The following is a 21,100-nucleotide window of genomic DNA, read 5'->3' as shown; positions in this document are numbered from 1 at the left end:
GAAAAGAGCTTTTTCTTCCCTGCTAGGAGGGATCAAAGTGGCACTTTTCCTCCCTGCTAGGAGGGATCAAAGTAACACTTTTCTGTTCTAGCACACTATTTTTACATGTTTTTGCACATTATTTTTTTAGCTTAAATAATCTGTTTAAGCATCAGATTGTGTCAACACTAAGATTTTTTTATTTTCCTCATAGTTGATGTGAAAAGCAGTATGTGTCACACGGTATCAAAATTATTTCATCTTGGGCGTTAACACTTGAATCCCTCATTACGCTCAGGATTCAATGTACGCCCTTGACGGAAATATATCATTTTGATCCCTTGTAACACAAACTACTATATTCATCCAGCGGGAATGGTTTTTTTCTATTTTATTACTACATTCTGCATTCCATACAGCTTGATTGATTCTGTTTTGACCATTACAATCATCTTAATTACATACCGAGGGTCCGAGGCTATACTTTTATGTAGGTAAGTACCTATCCAATTCTACAGCAGTCAAATTTTACATTAATTAAAAGCGTGAAGCGTGATGAAAAGCTGTAACTTTGGTAAGTTATTAACTTATTAGGACTCGTTGAAGGAATGTGAAACTATTTTTGAAAGCACAAAATAGTTGTGCTCTCTACGTACTACTACGTAGTTTTCGATAATCTGGATAAATTTCAAACGTTTTTCAGGTTTTCGTCCATGTCCGAAATTGTTTGCAGTTTCTCGCAAACTACGAAGGGTCGAAGGGAGCACAACTTTATTTTGCTACGAAAACGTAGTTTCACATTCCTGGAGTCCAAATAAATATCAGTTCTGTCTTCTTCCTCGCGTTGTCCCGGCATTTTGCCAAATAAATATCACTGCAGATTTAAATTACGCTTTGCGTTTTTAGGACATTATTTTGTAAAATTTGACTGGCGTATAGGTCTTTTTGTTACGTGATAGATTCCAAGTGCTACGACTGATGTTTCGGACACTTTCGGCCACCGTGGCGTTGGTATTCAGACAAACAAAGAAAAAAGAAAGCGATAAGAGTCACTGATCTACCGGACACTGTAGGTTCAAATTCTAAATATCCACGTGTAAACTCCACAAAACCGAGAAAAAGTTTCACGCCATAATAGCTCAATTTTAATGGAAAATCAATTATTTATCAATGACCATATCAAACGCACCCGAATAGCCCCGAGCAATTAATGGTATAGTTTGGAAGCTATCGGTCTGAGTTGGTACAAAGGCAGTGAGGTCATAATGCCTTTTTGTCTTGTGCAAGTGACCGTGGCAAATCAATCGCTTCCGTTGATTCTTACAAGCTCATTTAGCAGGGTTATGGTAATAAATGGATGGTTGGTTTGACGCGCTAACTATAACACTAAGAGTAGAACTGAAAAGCCGATAAAAAGATAAATGCTATATATCTGAACTGTAGTAATAACAGCGGAAGCGGATGAGGTTCGTAATTATCACTGAAGTGGTGACAAAATTTATAGAGGCACTATTTGCTTTCTACTAGTGTGTGAAAACTTGATAAAACTAATTTTCCCACAAATTACACTTAGCTAAATTGAATTTTTGTCTACGTAAGTGCCTGTCTTGTAAAATTTACATTTAAGTACTTGGCTATATATGTAAAGGAAATGATCATACAAAAACCCGTTTTCTTTGTTCTCAGATATCAGGATATCAGTTCAGTATAGATAAGCGTATGAACGGTTTGTCCACCTCCTTATCCTAAGCCTAATGCCTTTCAGGCCATTGTCAGCGGACTGAGATTGATACTCTAACTGTACCCGCCTACAGGGGTGAATCACACGTTCATTCACTGCTGATTTTAGACTTTTTTGAGTGCTGCAATAATAGCAATAAGTAACGGGTGTGTGGAATGAAATGAACCTACGGATATCTACCAAGAATATGCTGTGAACTTCGTCTAATCGTATAATATTTTTCTAAATAGGTGGACTATGGAAATAAGATTATGGAAAACAAGGAAATTTTATAATTATTTATTCACTTTTCAAAAAAAAACAATGTCAAAGATCACAATTTCAAAACTTCTATTTGGTGGGGTATAACACAAGATATACGCACGATTATTGATTCTATTCAATCACAGAATATGTGATTTTTTGGCCTCTTTGTTATAGATACCTAAGTATGTAATAATCTACCTCTGTGTATAATAATCTACCAACAGTAATAACAGACGCACCTAGTTTGTTAATTTTTAAAAATAGACTTAAAGCTTGGCTTGTTGAGCGGTCGTTCTATAATATAGAAGAATTTCTGACTGCGAAATATTAATGATAAAAATAGAAATCTACGCAAGTAGCTAATGTATTTAATTTTAATTTTTAATGTTATTTGTACTAGTTATGTAAGCTGACATGTAATTACTTATTACCAATAAAGAATGAGTATGAGTATGAGTATGTTATAGTCATAACCATCTACAGGTTCGGCCGAATCAGTAGATACCTCATCAGTTCATCCACTAGCTATAAAAATCGAGAAAATAAATACTATCAATCACATAAATGGGGTGTTCCTTTCAGAAATAATTGTACCATTTACTTATTTTTTGAAAAACCATCAACTTTTGGATTATTTGGACTTATCACGAGTAGGTACTATCGAATGAGACAAAGAAAAAAAATGTCCTCAGTTTTTCATACAAATTTTGGGTGTCAGTTTTGTAAATGTCCATACAAAATGTACGTGAAAATGCGGTACAAAACTCAAATATTTTTTGGGACACTTTTATTTTCTTTTTAAATCGATATTCCTCGTGATTCTGAGTAGCAATAATCCAAAAGTAGATGGATTTTCGAAAAAAAGTAAATGGTACACTTTTAAGTGAAAATGCCCCAATACATGACCCGGACTTCTCTCTCGCCTGAGTAAAAACCCTGGCCCCAGCTTCTCTTTGCCTGTCACTTAATTTTTTGTCCCGCGGGGTGAGTAGCTTGCGTGGGCGCACTCATTAGTGACTCTTTGTGCGCGCATCCGCGATTAGATGAACGAATGAATGAATGATTTTGTTTGATGAACGTAATTAAGGGAAGAACGGTGCAAGGACCTGTGCTGGGGAGTGGCGGACGCAACTTTAGCGGAAGGCGGAAGCTGCCGAAGCTGCTTCTTCAATTAAACTTAATGTATTAACTTATAATTATAACTTAAGTTCTGTCCTTGTGTCGTATTTGGTGAAAACTGTACGATGCAAGGAGCAATAGGAAATAAACATCTATGCAATTTTTGGTCGTTAATCTTTCAAGTGTTGGTTTTGAGTGACTTGGTTTTCTTACATAATTGACATGTAGGAACTGTTCTGAAAAAGCTTACGATTGATTGAGAGATTGGGATGTAGCCATAGTAGTAGTAGTAGTAGTATATGATTACCTAAATACATACCTATGTAGTGCATCTGGAGAGATACACTACATATTTAGGTAATCCTGCTTAAGAAACTTGGGCCTATAAAATTAAATTGCAACTCCATTAATTGTGTAACGTTTCCACCATAAATATCTTCCTATATGAGTGATGATTGCCAAATTATTGAATTTGACCGGTCCTTTCACTAGTTTTGTTAGTCACCTTCTAAGAGGAAAGATGCCTTCATAATATGACGCAATTTCATGGTACATTTTTATTCTACTTATCGTCAAAATTATAGGTATAACGTCCCCAGCTACTGTATGACGTTAGAAAAAAATATTAGAAAAGTAAAGTAGAAGTAGCTACATCAAATCAATCGCTGACTATTCCAGTAAATAGGTCCCCAATTAGTTGCACATTTGTCGAAGATATACTTATTATAATATTATCTGCGTTCCACATACCTGCAGTGTTTGTTTAAATCATTTCCACTAATCCATCATGAATACTTTAAAGTAAGTAGCTGTCATATCTACCGTTTTTGGCCTAGAATGTAGTTTTATTTGAACAGCAAATTATCACAACAGCTCAAGATTTCCTTATTTTGTAGTGGTCAAGTAAATAAAACTAGTAATCTACTTAAACTTTTTGGATTAATTTTAGCAGCATATGGCAGCAGAATATTTCGTTAGACCAAAGATATATTTGGCTAGAATATTTATTTTAACTTCCTTTGTTAGGATTACGAGCAGTCTGACTTATTTTAATCTAATTAACATCTATAGACGAGTAGTTTCGTCTATAGTCGTAGTTCGAGTGTTTATATGTAAATTTGTTTACGCCACTATGTCCATGTAGGTATTCATTCGGGTTTCTTGAAAGGTATCTTAACTTCACTGTTTACCAGGCCTTTTCTCTCAATATCTTGGAAACAGAAAAGCCATTTGGGAATAGAACTATTATTTACTGCACTGCACTGATGATAATGTCACAATTTATAACATTTTTAAATCGCTCTTTCAAAACTTGTTAGCAACATCGCGGGCAAGGTAATCCTGCCAAGTTTTTATATATGTTCATGACTACATGAATACCTACATAATAAAACAATAATACATGCAAACAACTGTGCATATTGACTCACTTCTTGTTATTGACATTGTACAAATGTACACGGGTAGGCGTCGTTTTTACGACGGCATGAGTACTCCTATAGTTTCATAAAATCTTATACCTATTGCCAGGTAGAAACAAAATGTTCTCAATAGCCAACCTGAAGGAAAGTTATCAACATATTATAAGTAAACACAATATTCATACAGTTTAAACGGTTAAGTATACAAAAAACTTGGAAATGCTATACTCTAGACTAGACAATTTTTCTTCTATTATTACAGATCGAAATGGTTCATAATCCCAAAGATATAGTAGGTAAAATATTTTACAAATAAAAAAGTACGCAGGTAAGTTTTTTTATAGAACGACTCACAAAAAATCGGATCTAATTTAAAATAAATTTAAATTAGATCAACTGTGGACATAAACTTTTCAAAGTCATGTGGTCTTGACTTTGAAAAGTTTGAAAAGTTATTGAATCACGAAGAACACGATGATACGAAACTCAGGCGCTAAATAAGTAAATAGACCTTGCTCACACTCTAACTCCAATCATTACTAAGACCTTGAAGGTTTCCTGCATCTAACAGTTCGCTTGTGTAAATAATGTCACGAAAACATGTCCTAATACTTCTAATCAGGTAAATGTGACAAAGAGACGAAGATTTTCGATATCCTTTCGAAAGTAGACCTTAGGTTCAATCCTGCAGAGTCCACTTTCCATGTCTTCAAGACGTTTTATGCTACAGTAAAACCGGTTTGGATGTCCGATAGGTAAATGATGTTTGACATGAATAGCGAGATCACGGATCGATGGTCGCTTCCGGATGCTTGTCAATGTCAGTGCATTCATGAAATGGCTACTGGCTCGCCAGCAAAAAATTAAAACTCTATTATTCCTTAACACAAAGTACTTAGCTGGTTAAGACAACTTGTGGAAGTTCTAGGTTCGAACAATTTTCTTAAAACTCTGGTTTCCGGTGAAGGAAAACATTGAATAACCAATTTGATACAATACATTTGTGTTGAGGAATTTGAGGGGTCAGAATGAGGCGTTTGTAAAATCTAATACCAATCTGGACTTAAATACTTTTCTAGGATGAAATCCCGAAAAATTAAAAGATATTGACCTAATCGAGAACTAGATGAGGAATGGTAAACTATAATGGGAACAAAACCCTATAGTTGGAGAGATATTTACGAGGGCTATTATTACTGTCAGTCCTAGTCTATCTGGTATTTATCAATATAAATACCGTGTTAATGATTTTTCATAACTTTTTAGTCACAAGAGTAATTTATTGACTGCTCTAAAGTTGACTGGAAAATATCCCTTATAGGGATAGGATAACTTCGCCTTTATACATTGTACCCATATATTTTGTTTTTATTGTGTTTGTAATCTGTCTTATGTACAATAAAGTGTTTGCTTACATGGACCAATAGTGGTAAGAGTAGACTGAGCTAAAACTTTAAAAGTTTGCTCATATTGCTGATGATAAACGAAAACGCCAGCGGTGCTCGAAACAATGCTCTCATTGCGCGCACGCAACCAGTTGTCAAGGTCAGCGTGCTTCGCGCGGGGTCCCGTAGGTCAACATGATAACATTAACCATTATACCACGTCGGTGGTGCAAGCATAATTTCCCTCTGATGGCAATACTTAACAGATTTATGTCTATGCAATTAAATAATTAAAAAAAAGCCTCTTTATTTCCTTAATTTTACATACATGCATCATTCATCATGTATGCAATTACGTTAACGAATTGTTAGTTAACAGTGTGGACGATGGTATGCGAATGGGACTATGAAATCTTGCAACTCCAGCGGTGCACATGTTTTGAAAACCAGAACTGTTTTGATAGACCCCAGTAACATCAACATTTAAATTTGTATAACCTAAATGAAATATTTTTCAAGAAGTACCTACTTAAGGTGGGAAAGTAGTGGTGACCCTATGAAAGAGGAAAAAGAAATTGACAAACCATGATACGAGTGTAACGTTTTTGATGGAGCTTTCATACGGAGAGATAGACCATAAGACCATCAGGAAATTTCATTCAACAGACACATGCGACTCTTCAACCGTTTATAATTCCCAGTCCAACTCCAAACACCATGAAGGGTAACACTTTAAACTTTCGCGTTTTGTACACTTCGCGTTTCAGCTGAGTTGCACCAGCTGTGGTTACGGAAAGACTGACGTCCCAGCAAATGTTAATGTCGAAACACAACGTCTGAAACGTCGGAATTTAAGGTATAAACAATGAGATTATATCGCGGTAGACCCATTTGTGTAATTAAACACCATGAAGGGGTTCTCAGTCACCTGCCGAACTCCAATAGCGAATGTTAGGAACCTGTTCAACAAATCGCAGGCACCCACGTGCGATCCTCGTGGGTCTGTCACGACGAGAATGCGAAGGACGGAATGTTACGGCATAATGGCGCTCATCCGGTGCAATTATGAAATTGATATGGAAAATATTTGAGAATTCTGACGACAATGTTATTGACACTTTACACGGCTTCTACACCGTACTTAATAATTACGGTATGGTACGAGTAAGGTATGTAATAAATTTTAACATACATATACTCAGTATTAGTTGTATGTCACATACCTAGTATTCCAAACACAATTGTGAATCATATTTTCGCAAATCCTTTGTTCTGTATGGATCACAAGTAAGGTAGGTACTGCAAATTTAATAAATGATTGATCAAACGAATAATTAATTGAATTGATCGTTAATGAAGGTTTATGAGCCTTGAAGTGTTAAAAAGGATTGATTGCCAAAGTACATGCTAGTAGAGTACTTAGTTATCTTTTACGATGTGAACATTCCGGGAAAACTTTATATAATATTTATGTAATGTATCAGCAGGTCAGAAACCACGGCACAATAATTGAAACAAGAAACGTTATAAATATTTATTTCAAGCAAAATGGCTCTTAAAAGCTTATAGAATCAATTTTAATTTACTAATTGTGAAAATATATGATGTGGTCCCAGTTTAGCACCCTGCGGAACTCACGTCCGTCGCGGGGGCGTTTTGCGTTTCACGTTACTCAGACATTACCAAAAACGTCCAAGATGACGTTACGCGACACACATCGAATAGAAACTTTGCAATAATCCTATCTGAGAATAATAAACAGTTGTAAAACTAACCTTTCTTAATCGCACACAGAGTCGAAAGTTGAACTAGAATCCAAAGCGTCTTACGGATTTACGAAAGTTAACCGCTTATGTATGTATGTTGTCTTGGCATTGACCTGCGCATGATTCCTTTTCTGGTCATCGTTGCAAAAGCACCGGACAGATCTCAATGATCATGATCGAACATTTATTAAGTTACGATTACGATCTCAATACAATTAATCAGTTAAGGAATTGAAAAGCAAAGTTTGTGGGTCATTGAAATCTTAAATGCTTTTAACGTGCTCAATAGAAATGATTTATAATTTATTCGAGCGATTAGAAGATACATGAGTGTGTAATGAATTCCATTACGGTACGCTCAATTTATTGAATTTAAACATCCATTATTGGTACATGTAGGAGTAAATTTGAATATGTATGTTTACGTGGTAATTATTCCTTAATCGGAACAGTGAAGGAAAAAATGTAAATATCAAGTACAATAACTATCAAGCACAGAAACTTCTTTGCAGGGGAGTCAGTTATCTTTGCAGCTTTACACGAAAGTTAATATTACAAGTTTAAAACATAGATCAAACAAATTGAACATAACTCAAAAAGTCTACTAGAAAAATCATAGAAACTAGTAATCATATAAATCATATAATTATGTCTAACCTGTCTCATGATGTCATAATTGTGTATGATCTCTTAATTGACTCGTTATATGTTATCATAGTTATTGAAGAAATTGACAAGGTTTTTTCCGTTTGCTGTTTTAACTGACGTAAGTGACGTATCAATCAGATATAGATGGAACACGTCTTTATTGGGAGTAGACATAAAACCTGTTATTAATTAAGTGTATTTGATAAGGTTTTAAGATACACTTTTATCATTAGTGACCATTTATAATTAGGTAGGTTCTTAACTATATCAGATTAATTAATAATACTTTGGTAATAGGTACAGCAAATTTTTCCTTCATGTAGTCAACAATTCTATCATATTTGATATCCGTACGAGCATAGAGAAATAAGTAAGTTTAGAGGCTACTTTAAAACCTAACCTAGTTTAGAGGCTTTCCTTACTTAACAAATAATAAAATGTATGGGAGGCATAGGAAGAGAGTAAAACTTAGATACTACAGAACAGAACAATACAATCTCACTAATCCGGCACTAATGATGACACAAGAGAGCCCGGATTACTGGAAAACTCGGATTACTGGAAGCTAGAGCAAACCTGCATATTATTTTGATGTCTTCTTTAGTATGTCGTAGAAATACATTTTACTAAAATACTAAATTCAAAGAAAATTCTACTCTTATCTGGAACAACATTTATAAAGCTACATTAATAAAGAGATTGAAGGGCGAATGATCATTTGTATCGCAATTTCAGTGCCGTATTACTGTGTATCGTACCATCAAAGTGCCGGATTACCGAGATTTCACTGTATTAAATTCTTACATACCACAATACTGTTGTAACTTGAACTAAGCCGATGACATAATCGTAACAGCCGACTGACTCTTGACATGAAAAGCGCAAATATCACGATGGTATTTAAGTTGCACTTTGCCGCGGCGTAATAATGGGGATACAGATGGGCGAACTGCTGACCCGGGCCTTAGGATTCACACGTTTGTTTATTCTTCTTATTATATTTGAGAATTTCATCCTCATTATACAAGAATTGAGAATGATGTAAGTATATCATGTGTATGCACATTTATAAGTAATATAAATATGTCCAGAAATTAAGAGTAGGTAATTCGGGTTAATGGCTTTTGGCGTTTAAGGGTATATTCTCGTAAGGGCCTGCGTACGTATTTACATAAATTTTATTTTGAACCTTTATTTTACCTTCTTCAAAATCCAAAAGCAGCACTGTTATATCGTACTTAAATATATTTCTCAAATCTTTATCAGAACCAACCTTGAACACAAATTTTTGATAGTCATAAAAGTCATATTTATAACACCAATGAATCTTCTCAAATTATTTGGCACGCAACTTGGCATCTGTTTAGAGCGAGGTAAGGCTAAAGGAATCGAATTTCATCTTGAAACCCCTTGATTAAGTCGGTTGAAGCAGACGGCAAAAACGTACCCAGTTGCTTCCCCAGTGGAAAAAGAAGTAAGTATATATTTGAATTAAATCATTTGCTACCTTTTCTTGTGACGACGCGACGTTGACGACGATCGTATTTCGGAATATATTCTCACAAATAACAAGATTGGTTCATTAGTTGCTCGTATCAGTATGATTAATTAATCATTTTGGCATGGTCGCTGATTGCATTGCAGAGCTAAATCTGAATTCAAAAGACATTAAGTAATACAAAATGGAACTCTTTGTAATTTTATGATTTTATGAATGCAATTCATTTTGTGAACTGGCTTAATTTTACCTTTTATTTAAGTACACTGTATGCCAGTTTTTAACCAGTTTCGGTATCCAGTGGAGTTCAAATTTTGCAAATCTCGGTATGTACGACTATATTTGATGAAAATCAAATGTATATGTATGGTATAAGTATTTGTACACGAGCTTGTTAGAAATCTTAAGATTTTTTAAAGAATGGCAAAGTTCTATTCGTGTACATCTATAACTTGATTTCCAGTTTTGAGTTCTGTTAGGATTAACTTGTATGTTATAAAAAAAATACGTTAGTTATGCCTTCTTTGAGCTTGCACCATTATTTTAAAGCTCCTGACGACAAAACGTTGCTACTTACGTAACACGAAATCTTTTTATCATCAGTCATCACCGCAAAAACCGTCCGCAGTAAGACATTGTCTCGTTTTTTGCAAACAATTCAGTGTTTGAGTTGTTATCAGTGTTTTTTTCGACAAATTAGACTGCACGGCCGACTGGTTTGACAACAAATATTTTTATACGCCAAGTTTGGCATTCTGCCCATATATAGTCTGAGTACAGACGTAAAGACGATGCCCAAATGAGTTCAGAAATGCTCATGATGTTTTTTGTGTGGACAAAAAGTTTAATATTATCATATTTTATCGAAAGTACACGCAAATATCTATACTTATGGTTTCACATGAATTCTTTGTAACCTAGTACATTAGAAGAATTATGTCCACTTTTAAACAAAGATTTTTACTAAGATGTCATGTCACAAGTGTAACATATTACGTCACAATATTACACATCCCATAAAGTTATGACATTCCTTTATTCAAAGTATCACAAAATAATTTGAAACTTCAAAACAATTTCTGATATCTGCATCTACAGCTCACCAGACAACTTGACCAAAACGTACTCTAATTTGCACTTAACCTTGCATTTGCCTGTCTAACTCCATTATCAATCAGACCTACAAAAGTAATTACTCTCCGGACCGCAAAAAGTCTATTTACTCTAAAGTATTACCGTAAAATTTAGCCAAGTCAGTACGTACGTCACTCGTGCCGGTTCTGACCTTGTTTTGTTTCGGATCCGTTAACAATGGGCTCTTTATCTCCATCTGCATCGGAAACACCTACTGTCTGCCCCAGATCGACTATATCCGCAACTATATCAGGTATTAATGGACCTGCTGAATTGATAGCATCGCCTTTTCCAACGAAAAGAATTGTTACAGAGAACTTGAATTTATAATCTAATTGAGTCGCATAAGTACAAAAATCAGATCTTAGATATCAGAGTTGCGTAGTAACTAGTATTGTTTAATGTAAAAAATGGATTAACTTGCAAATTGATTACTTCCTTCGCTTTGATATGAGTCAGCGGAGTTTGTGCGTTAATTGTTAGCACAATGCTGTGCAAACGTGATAATTAAATCTACATGTGAACTTGAGTTTCGATTTAGGAAGTATCGTGATTATTTCACATTTTGATGAAATTTACATACAACGTAAATGTTCCAGAGTGTGATATTGCCCTTGTATAGTTGCCACCAATCTAAATAGTGGCGTTTACAGAAAATGCAAGACCTTATTATGAATCAATACTTCTTTATGTAGCATATGATTATTTGTATTGTTCTTAAATAATGTTCATTTTCTCTTAGTTTATTAATTCAGTAAACAGATACATACGTAGTAATACGCGATTAAGTCCCGTTGTACAATTTCCCATTCGAAGCATGATTTTTGGATGATTTTAGGGGGGGGGGGGGGGTACAAAATTGACAAAAATCGATGACGTAATTTATGGACAGCCCCATACGTAGTAATCAAAAATTGTTTGAATATCATACTGTTCATAATATACCTAATGATACGTAAATGTAAAATATTACTCAAAATTTAAGTAATTGTTTGATATTAAACAAATGTATTAACATTTAAGCACACGAAATAAATTATCTGACGTACAGTTTTGTGTATATTCTCGACAAATTAAGCATCCCATACATTTTAATTCATGGCAGTAATTTTGTTTCTTATGTTGTAAAGTTAAGTACAAGTTGAGAAAAGAAGTGCTTTGTGTTATTTAAGCCAGAGTCCACAGACATACCAGTTAGATGAGAACGTTAATCGAAAATTAGTATGTTAACAACCCGTCCTCTTCACTTTCAGTATGTGTAAGTGGTTAATAGATAGACGTATATTTACCGGCTAAGCTCTTGAACACACCATGTATATCGAACTAGATCTTAGTCTATTGTTAAGAGTATTTTCGCGGTTTGTATTGCGACCACTGGCGGTGAGTTGGTTAGTCCAAATGGCAAACAATAAGATATATCAGTGGTGGCCTTAGGGCGTTGCGAGCGGTGCGAGTGCGACCACACCGCGTGTCGAATTGTAAGAGGGTCGCAACCGAAATGCGAGCAATGGCCCAATGGTGGCGATGAGAGCAATGCGAATGCGACCACAAAACACAACCGAAATGCGAGCATCGGGCTCTGGTCATTGAATTGCTAGTAAGGCATTTGAGGTCTTGTACCTAGCACCTGTGACATCCATATTCTTTGTGCAAAGGAATGAACTTCAAGTGGTTCGTCGTTGACTGATCTAAATATGTATACATAGATTGTACTTAGTTCACAGAAGTACCTAATCTGACATAAAGTCTCAACATATTGAAAATTTTACAACGGTAAATACAATTTTAGATATTTAATCGATAATTTCAATAAGAAAGGCAATGATTTTAAATTTCGCATTGTTGTTGTTTATAGGCCTGCCTGCAAAACTGACTATATTTTAAACCCTTTCTCTTTCTGTGTCTTACCGGACAAATAATCGGAACATGACTAAAATAAGTACGGTTAAGGTCATTAGATGCTTAACTGCGACACACATGGTAGTGTTCAAGAGTGATACTATTCCGCGACTCACCGAATCTCTTGACGTGTACGTCTCTGTTAAATGAAACGGTTCTCTTCGGTTCTTTCGGTTCGTTTTCGGTTTTTACGTTATCGCCATCTTCGGGTTTGTCTGTGGCGCCGGTTTCATCTGTCATTTGTTTATTCGCACCGTTTTTCACGGTATCGCTGTTGGTTTTTAATGATGTTTCGTTATCATCGGTATTATCTGTAAACATTTGTTAATGTGAAAGAAAAGCTAAAGAAAATGAAAGTTTCCAAATGTCAGATATAACTCCCATTTATCAAATCATGTAAATATATTATGCGTTATACCTAGTCGACTGATAGTAAAGGCGTATAAGTACCGCGTTGCTTTTAAATTATGTACTACCAGAAAATTATTGGCAATATAAGTGTACTGAAATATTCTTAAGTCGTAACAATGTTATACCTTCGAGAACATTTGAAATATCTACACGTTCATAACTTGTAAATATGACATAATCTTCCTTACATTTTAACTTTATTTTCTCTGTAGCTAAAGGGTCTAAAGTTGCTTTACACGAGTCTTCACTTAGTGTAAGTACAAAATGTATTTCTAAATAGATCTAAATTCTCAAAACTGCTGTTGCATTCTTTCCACAAGTCAGAAAACTCTTGACAATTTTTAGTCCTAAATTCTTGTGATATTTCATTTACTTGTCGCGCTAATACTTTAGTTTTATTTCGTTTAGTATGACGTCTGTAGACGTAAAGGTGTATCCACACGGCAGTGGACTTTTATGGGGCAACTGGGCAAGTTACGTAATATGTATACCAATGTGCTAAAGTTACCGTGTTGCACAGGATGCTCCACAAAAGTTAACTTCGGTGTAGATGTAGGTACCTTTTGAAGAGATATGACTACTAGTAGGCGGTAAAAGGGTTAGCTATGATAATCAAGCTGATTTACCTGGCTGTTTGTGATGGCATCAGCTACGCTACGATTTCACTATTGGTAACTTCAGTCTCATCTTGTATCCTGAAACAACACATGATGGTACATTATTAAAAAAATATTACATATAACTAAACTTCCGTGAGACACAGACATATTAAATATATTAAGAACGGGTCACTCACCTATTTTAAGTCAAAAAACGCTCGACATGTTTCACTCCGTGCTGAAGCAGTCTGCGCCGGTCCGTCACCGTCAACGCAAGCTCCTGATGACTCCTGGTTACGGAGTGAAACATGTCGAGCGATTTTCGACTTCAAATACGTGAGTGACCCGTTCTTAATATATTTAAAATTATTATACATACGTAAAAGCGTAGGTAAGTAGAGAGTTTAAGAATAGTATATATAAATGCAAGTTTTTCTCTTTTGCAACGGTTATACGCAAAGGTTATAGACATACTAAACTGGCATAATCAATGGACGAGCCTGTTTTACAATATGACATAAAGGTTCATCCGATAGCGATCTACTGTCTCGGATCATCTGTTGCAAGACCCGGTCAGGTATTTGCAAAACTTAAAAGTACAATTGTTGCAAAACTTTTGGTAGTCATTAAGCATCTAAATAAATGGGGAGGGGAAAGAAGTGGTGTAAAAATGAATCTTATTTACAATATTTAAGATGAGTTACATTCGGTATTGTTTTTCTAAAGATTTCTTCAGCTTTACAAGTATTCTAATTAAGCCTTCAAGTTCATGATTTTGATTTTAAGACACTACCAATAGTACCAATGTAGGTATAATAGATATTAGGTCCTTACCTATGAAATTGGCGTTTTTGTTCATAGATATAAGTCTGATCCTAGTTTTTTTTTTTACAAAAGTACATACACAATTACAATAAAACTACAGTGCACTCAATAAACAACGATTTTACATACAATTAATTGTTATTTTTTATTGTTAAGTGTTCAGAATTAAGCCTTGAAAATAGGTCTTTTCATGTGCTGTCGGTTCGAGTATTAAAATTACTTATATTTTTCTAATGGTACCAATTTTCAAGAAATGGAGATATTGAAAACATACCTTAAAGGTGTCAAAAATTACTGGAAAAATTTTGTTTGGTTTGAATTAGCCATCAAAAAAATATCCGCAAAATTAATTGTATGGAAATTCGTGTTTCGTTGAAATTCTCCGAACAAAACGCCAATTTCATAGGTAATGACCTAATACTTATAAATATAAATAAATCAGTATTGTAAATATTACAGTAACTCTAGTGTAAATTTCATTCTATAGCGTGATGACGTGACGTACCTAGGGGCTGTCCATAAATTACGTCATCGATTTTTGACGATTTTTGACCCCCCCCTCAAATCATACAAAAATCATGCTTCGAATGACTCCGTTTCCTCCTACGTCATGCTACCATCTACCGATGTCCAGACCCCCCCCCTAGGGTGTTTCAAAAAACATTTTTTTTTATTTTCCTACGGGGCACCCCCTTATTTTGTTACACTTATTATGCTGATAAAATACACCAAGTTTCGTAATTTTATCTCAACTACAAGGGGGTGCTCAACCACTTTGAAAATTTTCAAAGTTGTATGAATACCAAAAAAAAAAGTATTTATTATTCAGAATTTTATTTAAGTATCTGGTTTCACACTATTTGCACATGTGATTTATAAGTTTTTAAGTAGAAAAACATTTTTATTTCTATTTTTTATAATTTTTCAAAAGTAAGATTTTTTGAATTTCACCTAATAAAAACTAGAAATAAAAATATTTTTTTACTTAATAACTTTTAAATCACACTTTCAAATAATGTGAAAACCACTACTTACATAAAAATCTAAAAAAATATATAAATCTTACTTTTGAAAAATTATAAAAAATAGAAATAAAAATGTTTTTCTACTTAAAAACTTATAAATCACATGTGCAAATAGTGTGAAACCAGATACTTAAATAAAATTCTGAATAATAAATACTTTTTTTTTGGATTTCATACAACTTTGAAAAATTTCAAAGTGTTGTAGCACCCCCTTGTAGTTGAGATAAGATTACAAAACTTGGCGTATTTTGTCAACATAACAAGTGTAACAAAATGAGGGGGTGCCGCTTCTTCTAACTAGAGTTTGAATTTTTCCCATACAAACGTGAACCACCCTAATTTGAAATGACGTAATTTATGAATTGCGTTTGCGTAAATGTCAATGACATTGTGTATGGGATTTTGAATTTCCAAAACGTCCCGCTTGGCGCGCTATACAAAGATACAAAAATAGACATAACGCAAACGCGAACGCTCGTCACCCTATTGAATGAAATGTACGCTAGGGGTTTTGTTAAGAAATGTCACATTGGCATGAAAAGACAGTAGTTACGTAGAAAGGACTAGCTAATGGCAGAAGTAATTTATACATTAGAATGTGCAACAAATCCCTTACACGACTAATCGCGGCGCGCAATCTATCGGACATGTTTTACTTGTAAATGCACTTATGCAATGGCCGCTGGCTTGAGGGGATAGACTGCCTCTTGCAGACACCGTATTGTGACTCGTTTACGAAGACTGTTTTCTCAAGTCCTGTTCTTAAATAAAAAAAAATTAATTACATGATTTTAGATGTAAAAGTTCTTATTCAATTAAGGTTGACTCGAGCTAGAACGCGCCTGGACGAGGCTTCCGACACTTTTTTTATGACAGGTGATCGGTGATCACGTGATGTAGAAAACTGAACTGTCGGACGCCCCGGCCCGAGCCCTGACCGTAGGGTGATTCATCCTTTACACGTAGATTTTAATAATTTTGTCTGTGAAGTCGACGATCGTTCATATTGGGTTCCTTTTTTCAAGTTTCTTATTTACTTACTAATTCTGAATGAACGCCAATTCGTGACCGAAAGACGCACTAAATAAATTATCAATTATCAGACCCCGAAGATAACCAAGTATGGTTGATACTCCAGACATATAAAATGTGACTTCCGTCCAGACAGCAGTGGGAAGTGCTTCTAATTAACATGCTTTATCTAGAAGTTGTTAAGTGATCACTTTGACGGACACTGATGCAAGCTCTTAGCTCGCACCCACGTGGCTTTTATGTCATAACAATCAATTTGTCTTGCGACATTGAGGAGTCCAGTGGAGTGATCTGGCCGTTCAGATAACATAAGATCAACTGTGTATAACACGTTTAATATTTAATACAAATACCTACCAATGACCGCTTTAGTTTCAATGTTTTTAAACCCCGCTTTTTTGATAGTGACTAAATAGCGAATAGTCCCTGCAGCGGTATCATGGTCGCATTTTTATCACCCGTCATGTCAGGTCACTTTCGCACTTACATAGTTGTTAGAACGTGACGAGCATGGTGACAAATGATAAACAGCCGACAATTAGCCCTACTGGGTTCGAAACCCGGTAAGGATGAGCGAGGATATTTAATTTTGTGCTTGAATTTTGGAGCCTTGGTTTATCTACTATAAAGGTACTCTTTATTAATTGACATGACACAATTAAAGATTCTGATTCTGCCCATTCTAACGCTCTAAATCTACATATTTATACAGTTATAACCTTAAATTCCGATAATCGTGACTCACTTAGTAAATTTTAATTTGTAATGCCAATTTAATGTAGCATTTCGCTGTGGGTGTACGTAGGCAGCCTCAAGGCGCTACCGGCCTTTACTCGGCATCCTCTGCACTTCTTGTTTCCTGGTATTCTGTATATTTTAAGGTTATTTGAATTGCAGAAAATAAGGTGTACATCATCGCTGTGTTACTGGTTTAATAGTACCTAAAGTCACTAGTCACTAATTTCGGAAAAAGAAGATTAACTCGCGTCAATTGGCATAAATGCTTCATGGACCCGAATTATCTAACAATTTGACATAAGATTTGAATAAGGTACAAAGCTTACATTCGGGTTGCGAAAACAGTAATAGGCACGTACTAATGTGAAGTCTAAAACATTGCAAAATTGTGAAATTTCCACATGAAAAAATTACAGAAACCTCATATTTTTCCATCCATTTCCAAAACGAACGTTTCCTTTATCTCTCTTAAAATTTTCCTGAAAATTCCGGGAAATTGTGGAATGACAAATTTCTAGCAAAATATGACAGTTATTCTGACACTTCCACACTTGGTCACGTCACTGTCGGTGCAGAGTTAGCTTGGTTCGACTATAGTTACGTAAACCCTTAGTTAAGTAATACCCATAAAATTGAACGGTAACAACGCAATCTTTCCAGATATAATAAATCTAGGTACCTATTAGCTAAATATAGCAATCATTTCAAAGTAATAACTATCCAACACCTTTCAGCCAAACCTATCAAAACATCCCGTGTCCAATTATCATCGCTTGTCCAACCCGACGTTCCGACACCTACCAGCTCAGACGCCTCATTACGGTGACCATAAATGGGCAGATGTGACGTCAGGACAGCGATGACGTCATGCGCGCTCGATATGGCGCTGGCATTTGGCGATGACAAGGTGCCAGTTATAGTAATGTACGTTTACGTATACATTCGTACAGCCTCAATAGTAGCGAATGAAACAGCGACCCCCCAAAAGTATGTACCTGCCACCCGGGAATATGTTTCCAAATAGTGATATATCTCTCTACAGTTCGCGTTCAAATTCAAAGATATTTGTTACAGTCTAATTGTTTATAATTCAGAGACATGGAGTTAGACCAAGATAAGTCTGCAACGATTTTGATAGCACACGCAGTGCCAGTGTTATATTTACGTCATAATTTCATAGAAGTTTGACGATAAAATAACACTTGCACTGCGTGTGCTATCAAAATCGTTGCAGACTTATCTTGGTCTAACTCTATCTCTTTTTGTTAAGCTGTTAGAGGATGGTAGATACTTTTGACGCAAAGTCAGATTATTTTTGATGCAACTATAGTAATAATGTTTCAATTGGCTTGTTAAGGAGTGACCAATTACTATATACTGGCCAATAACTAAATATACCTAGCAGTCACATTAGATAAACGTAGAGAATTTGAAATTCGTAATTAAAAAAATCCTACGCAAAAACTTCAAAGGATAAACGGTCGTTGCAAGTATTTAAAATTTCAATATATTCCTCATAAATTTATCTAAAAGCCATTTAAAAGTAGAGTCCTGCCAGAAGTGTCGCCATAACTCGACCATGAGTTGTGGTGGCGTTAATTTTACAACTAGCCGGTATGCCATTCGGATCACTTGCAGAGTTGTGCGCTTGGACTATTAAGTATGTCTGTATTTTCTTCGTTATGACCTTATTTCTGAGGCACATACCTATGTCCAAAAACCGGACAAGTGCGAGTCGGACTCGCCCACCGAGGGTTCCGTACTTTTTAGTATTTGTTGTTATAGCGGCAACAGAAATACATCATCTGTGAAAATTTCAACTGTCTATTACGGTTCATGACAGAGGAACAGACGGACAGCGGAGTCTTAGTAATAGGGTCCCTTTTTACCCTTTGGGTACGGAACCCTAAAAATTGGGTGAAGATGCAAAAAGGATGTCTATTTTTACTAAAAATATCTCCTATAAACTCTTGTTCAAAATTCATTTGAAGACATCTGCACCATTTTAAGTCAGATCTGCGTCGGTAGCATGGTCGCGTTTTTATCGCCTGTCGTGTCATGTGTCACTTTCGCACTTACATACCTAGTTGTTAGTGACAGGCATGGTGTACTTAATTCTTTATATGGCAGCGTTAAAATGGTAGTGTCGGTCTTTCAATCGCGTGGTATTCAAAAGTGATATCTGTCATGACATATGACATATGATGATGATGTGAGATATGATAATGTTTTGTCATCATATGCTACTTTTTTTTAAGATTTCGAGGTCGATACCACAGTATCGCTTAAGGTCAAGTAATACTGGCGCCGCACGAGTCGCACGCGCATAATCAATAGCAACAAGAGCTGTGCATACGCATTCATCATGTGTTATCGGACGGGTGCGGGCTAGGTCTGCGAAATCGATACAGATTCGAACATGGGCTTCATAAATATGATCTTAGGCCGCTATTTGCCTGCGATTTTGTCAGCGTCAGTTTCTAGGGATGCACTAGTAATATAGGGTTTCTAGAGTCAGATCAAGAAAATTCTGCTGCAGATAGCCCACGCGGTGCAAGTGTTATTTATACGTCATAATTTCATAGCCACTCACATGATTGATATTTTTCAGTGACCTCTATTATTATAATAAAATAAGGGTGACAGCTGGTAGCTACAGTTACCAAAAGCAAGTGAGTGGATAGAAGTTTAGATGTTTAAATAACACTTGCACTGAGTGGGCTATCAAAATCGCTGCAGACTCTTCTTGGTCTAACTCTATTTATTACAAGCTTTTATTTTACTTGCATGTTTGTATGTCTGTATATACGTTCGGGTCCAATCTTGCAAGCTAAATTAGGCCCACTTTCCATTATTACATTGAACTGAAACTTCACAAACCTACATGTTTAAGTTGGGTGACAATGCAATATTACCACCATCGAGTTGTCGAGCTCATCTGGTGGTGGACACAGGAGATGGCCATATGAACTCTGTGATAAAAAGATGGCGCCACTATAATTTTTAATCAAGATTTTTTTTTTAATAGTGTTATTTTATTATGAATCATATTTAACCTCCTTTTTGCCGCGTAACGAGCGGCCCGCGGCGCGGGCGCATAAATCGTGCCGCTTTTAATTATCGCGCGATCGCGAGATTACCGCCCTTTAATAGATCATTGTCGTTTTACTCGTTTTGCGCTAAAACTACACTGGTGACCTGTATAGCGATTATTTTTAGAACTAGGTGCCAACGGGGTTTTTTATGATGTCTCATAGGTACCGAAAACCATTATGTTTTTGTTTTATTTGCAATATTTTTGTAAGCTTTTAGTTGCAAATTGTTGTGACTTACTTACTGCAAATTGTCCATCAACTCGATGGCTTGGCCACATTTCTGGATAATAGATTTTTAAATTTACCTCCGAGGAAAGCGTTATCCCCGTGGTTTCAGAAAACCACCACCAACAGCACAACGGGGACAACGCCGTCCTCGAAACGTTGGAGGTAAAAAACTGAATTACCTATACGCGATTAAGTTCATTTGAAGGAGATTTGTGAATTAGCCGACCTGCCGTCCTAGCCAAGGTGACAATCGCTATCGCTTCGATAACGAAACGCTTTGTGTCTCTCTATCACTCTTCCATATTAGTGCG

General features: G+C 35.6%; 1 protein-coding gene across 2 annotated transcripts in view; it reads right to left on the bottom strand.

The window, feature by feature from the left end:
• The window catches only part of LOC134800530 (uncharacterized), a 109,074-nt gene that overhangs the window by 37,193 nt on the left and 50,781 nt on the right, over positions 1 to 21,100 (bottom strand). For both annotated transcript variants that reach the window (XM_063773006.1, XM_063773007.1), the window contains exons 2-3: positions 13,874 to 13,942; positions 12,953 to 13,147 (exon numbers count right to left, since the gene is read on the bottom strand). In XM_063773006.1, coding sequence (XP_063629076.1) covers positions 12,953 to 13,076 — 124 coding nt within the window. In that variant the 5' untranslated portion in view covers positions 13,077 to 13,147; positions 13,874 to 13,942. The remainder of the gene's footprint in view (positions 1 to 12,952; positions 13,148 to 13,873; positions 13,943 to 21,100) is intronic.

The sequence above is a fragment of the Cydia splendana genome, chromosome 20, assembly GCF_910591565.1.
Source record: "Cydia splendana chromosome 20, ilCydSple1.2, whole genome shotgun sequence".
Taxonomy (NCBI): Eukaryota; Metazoa; Arthropoda; class Insecta; order Lepidoptera; family Tortricidae; genus Cydia; species Cydia splendana.
This window is presented reverse-complemented; position numbering and strand designations above follow the sequence as displayed.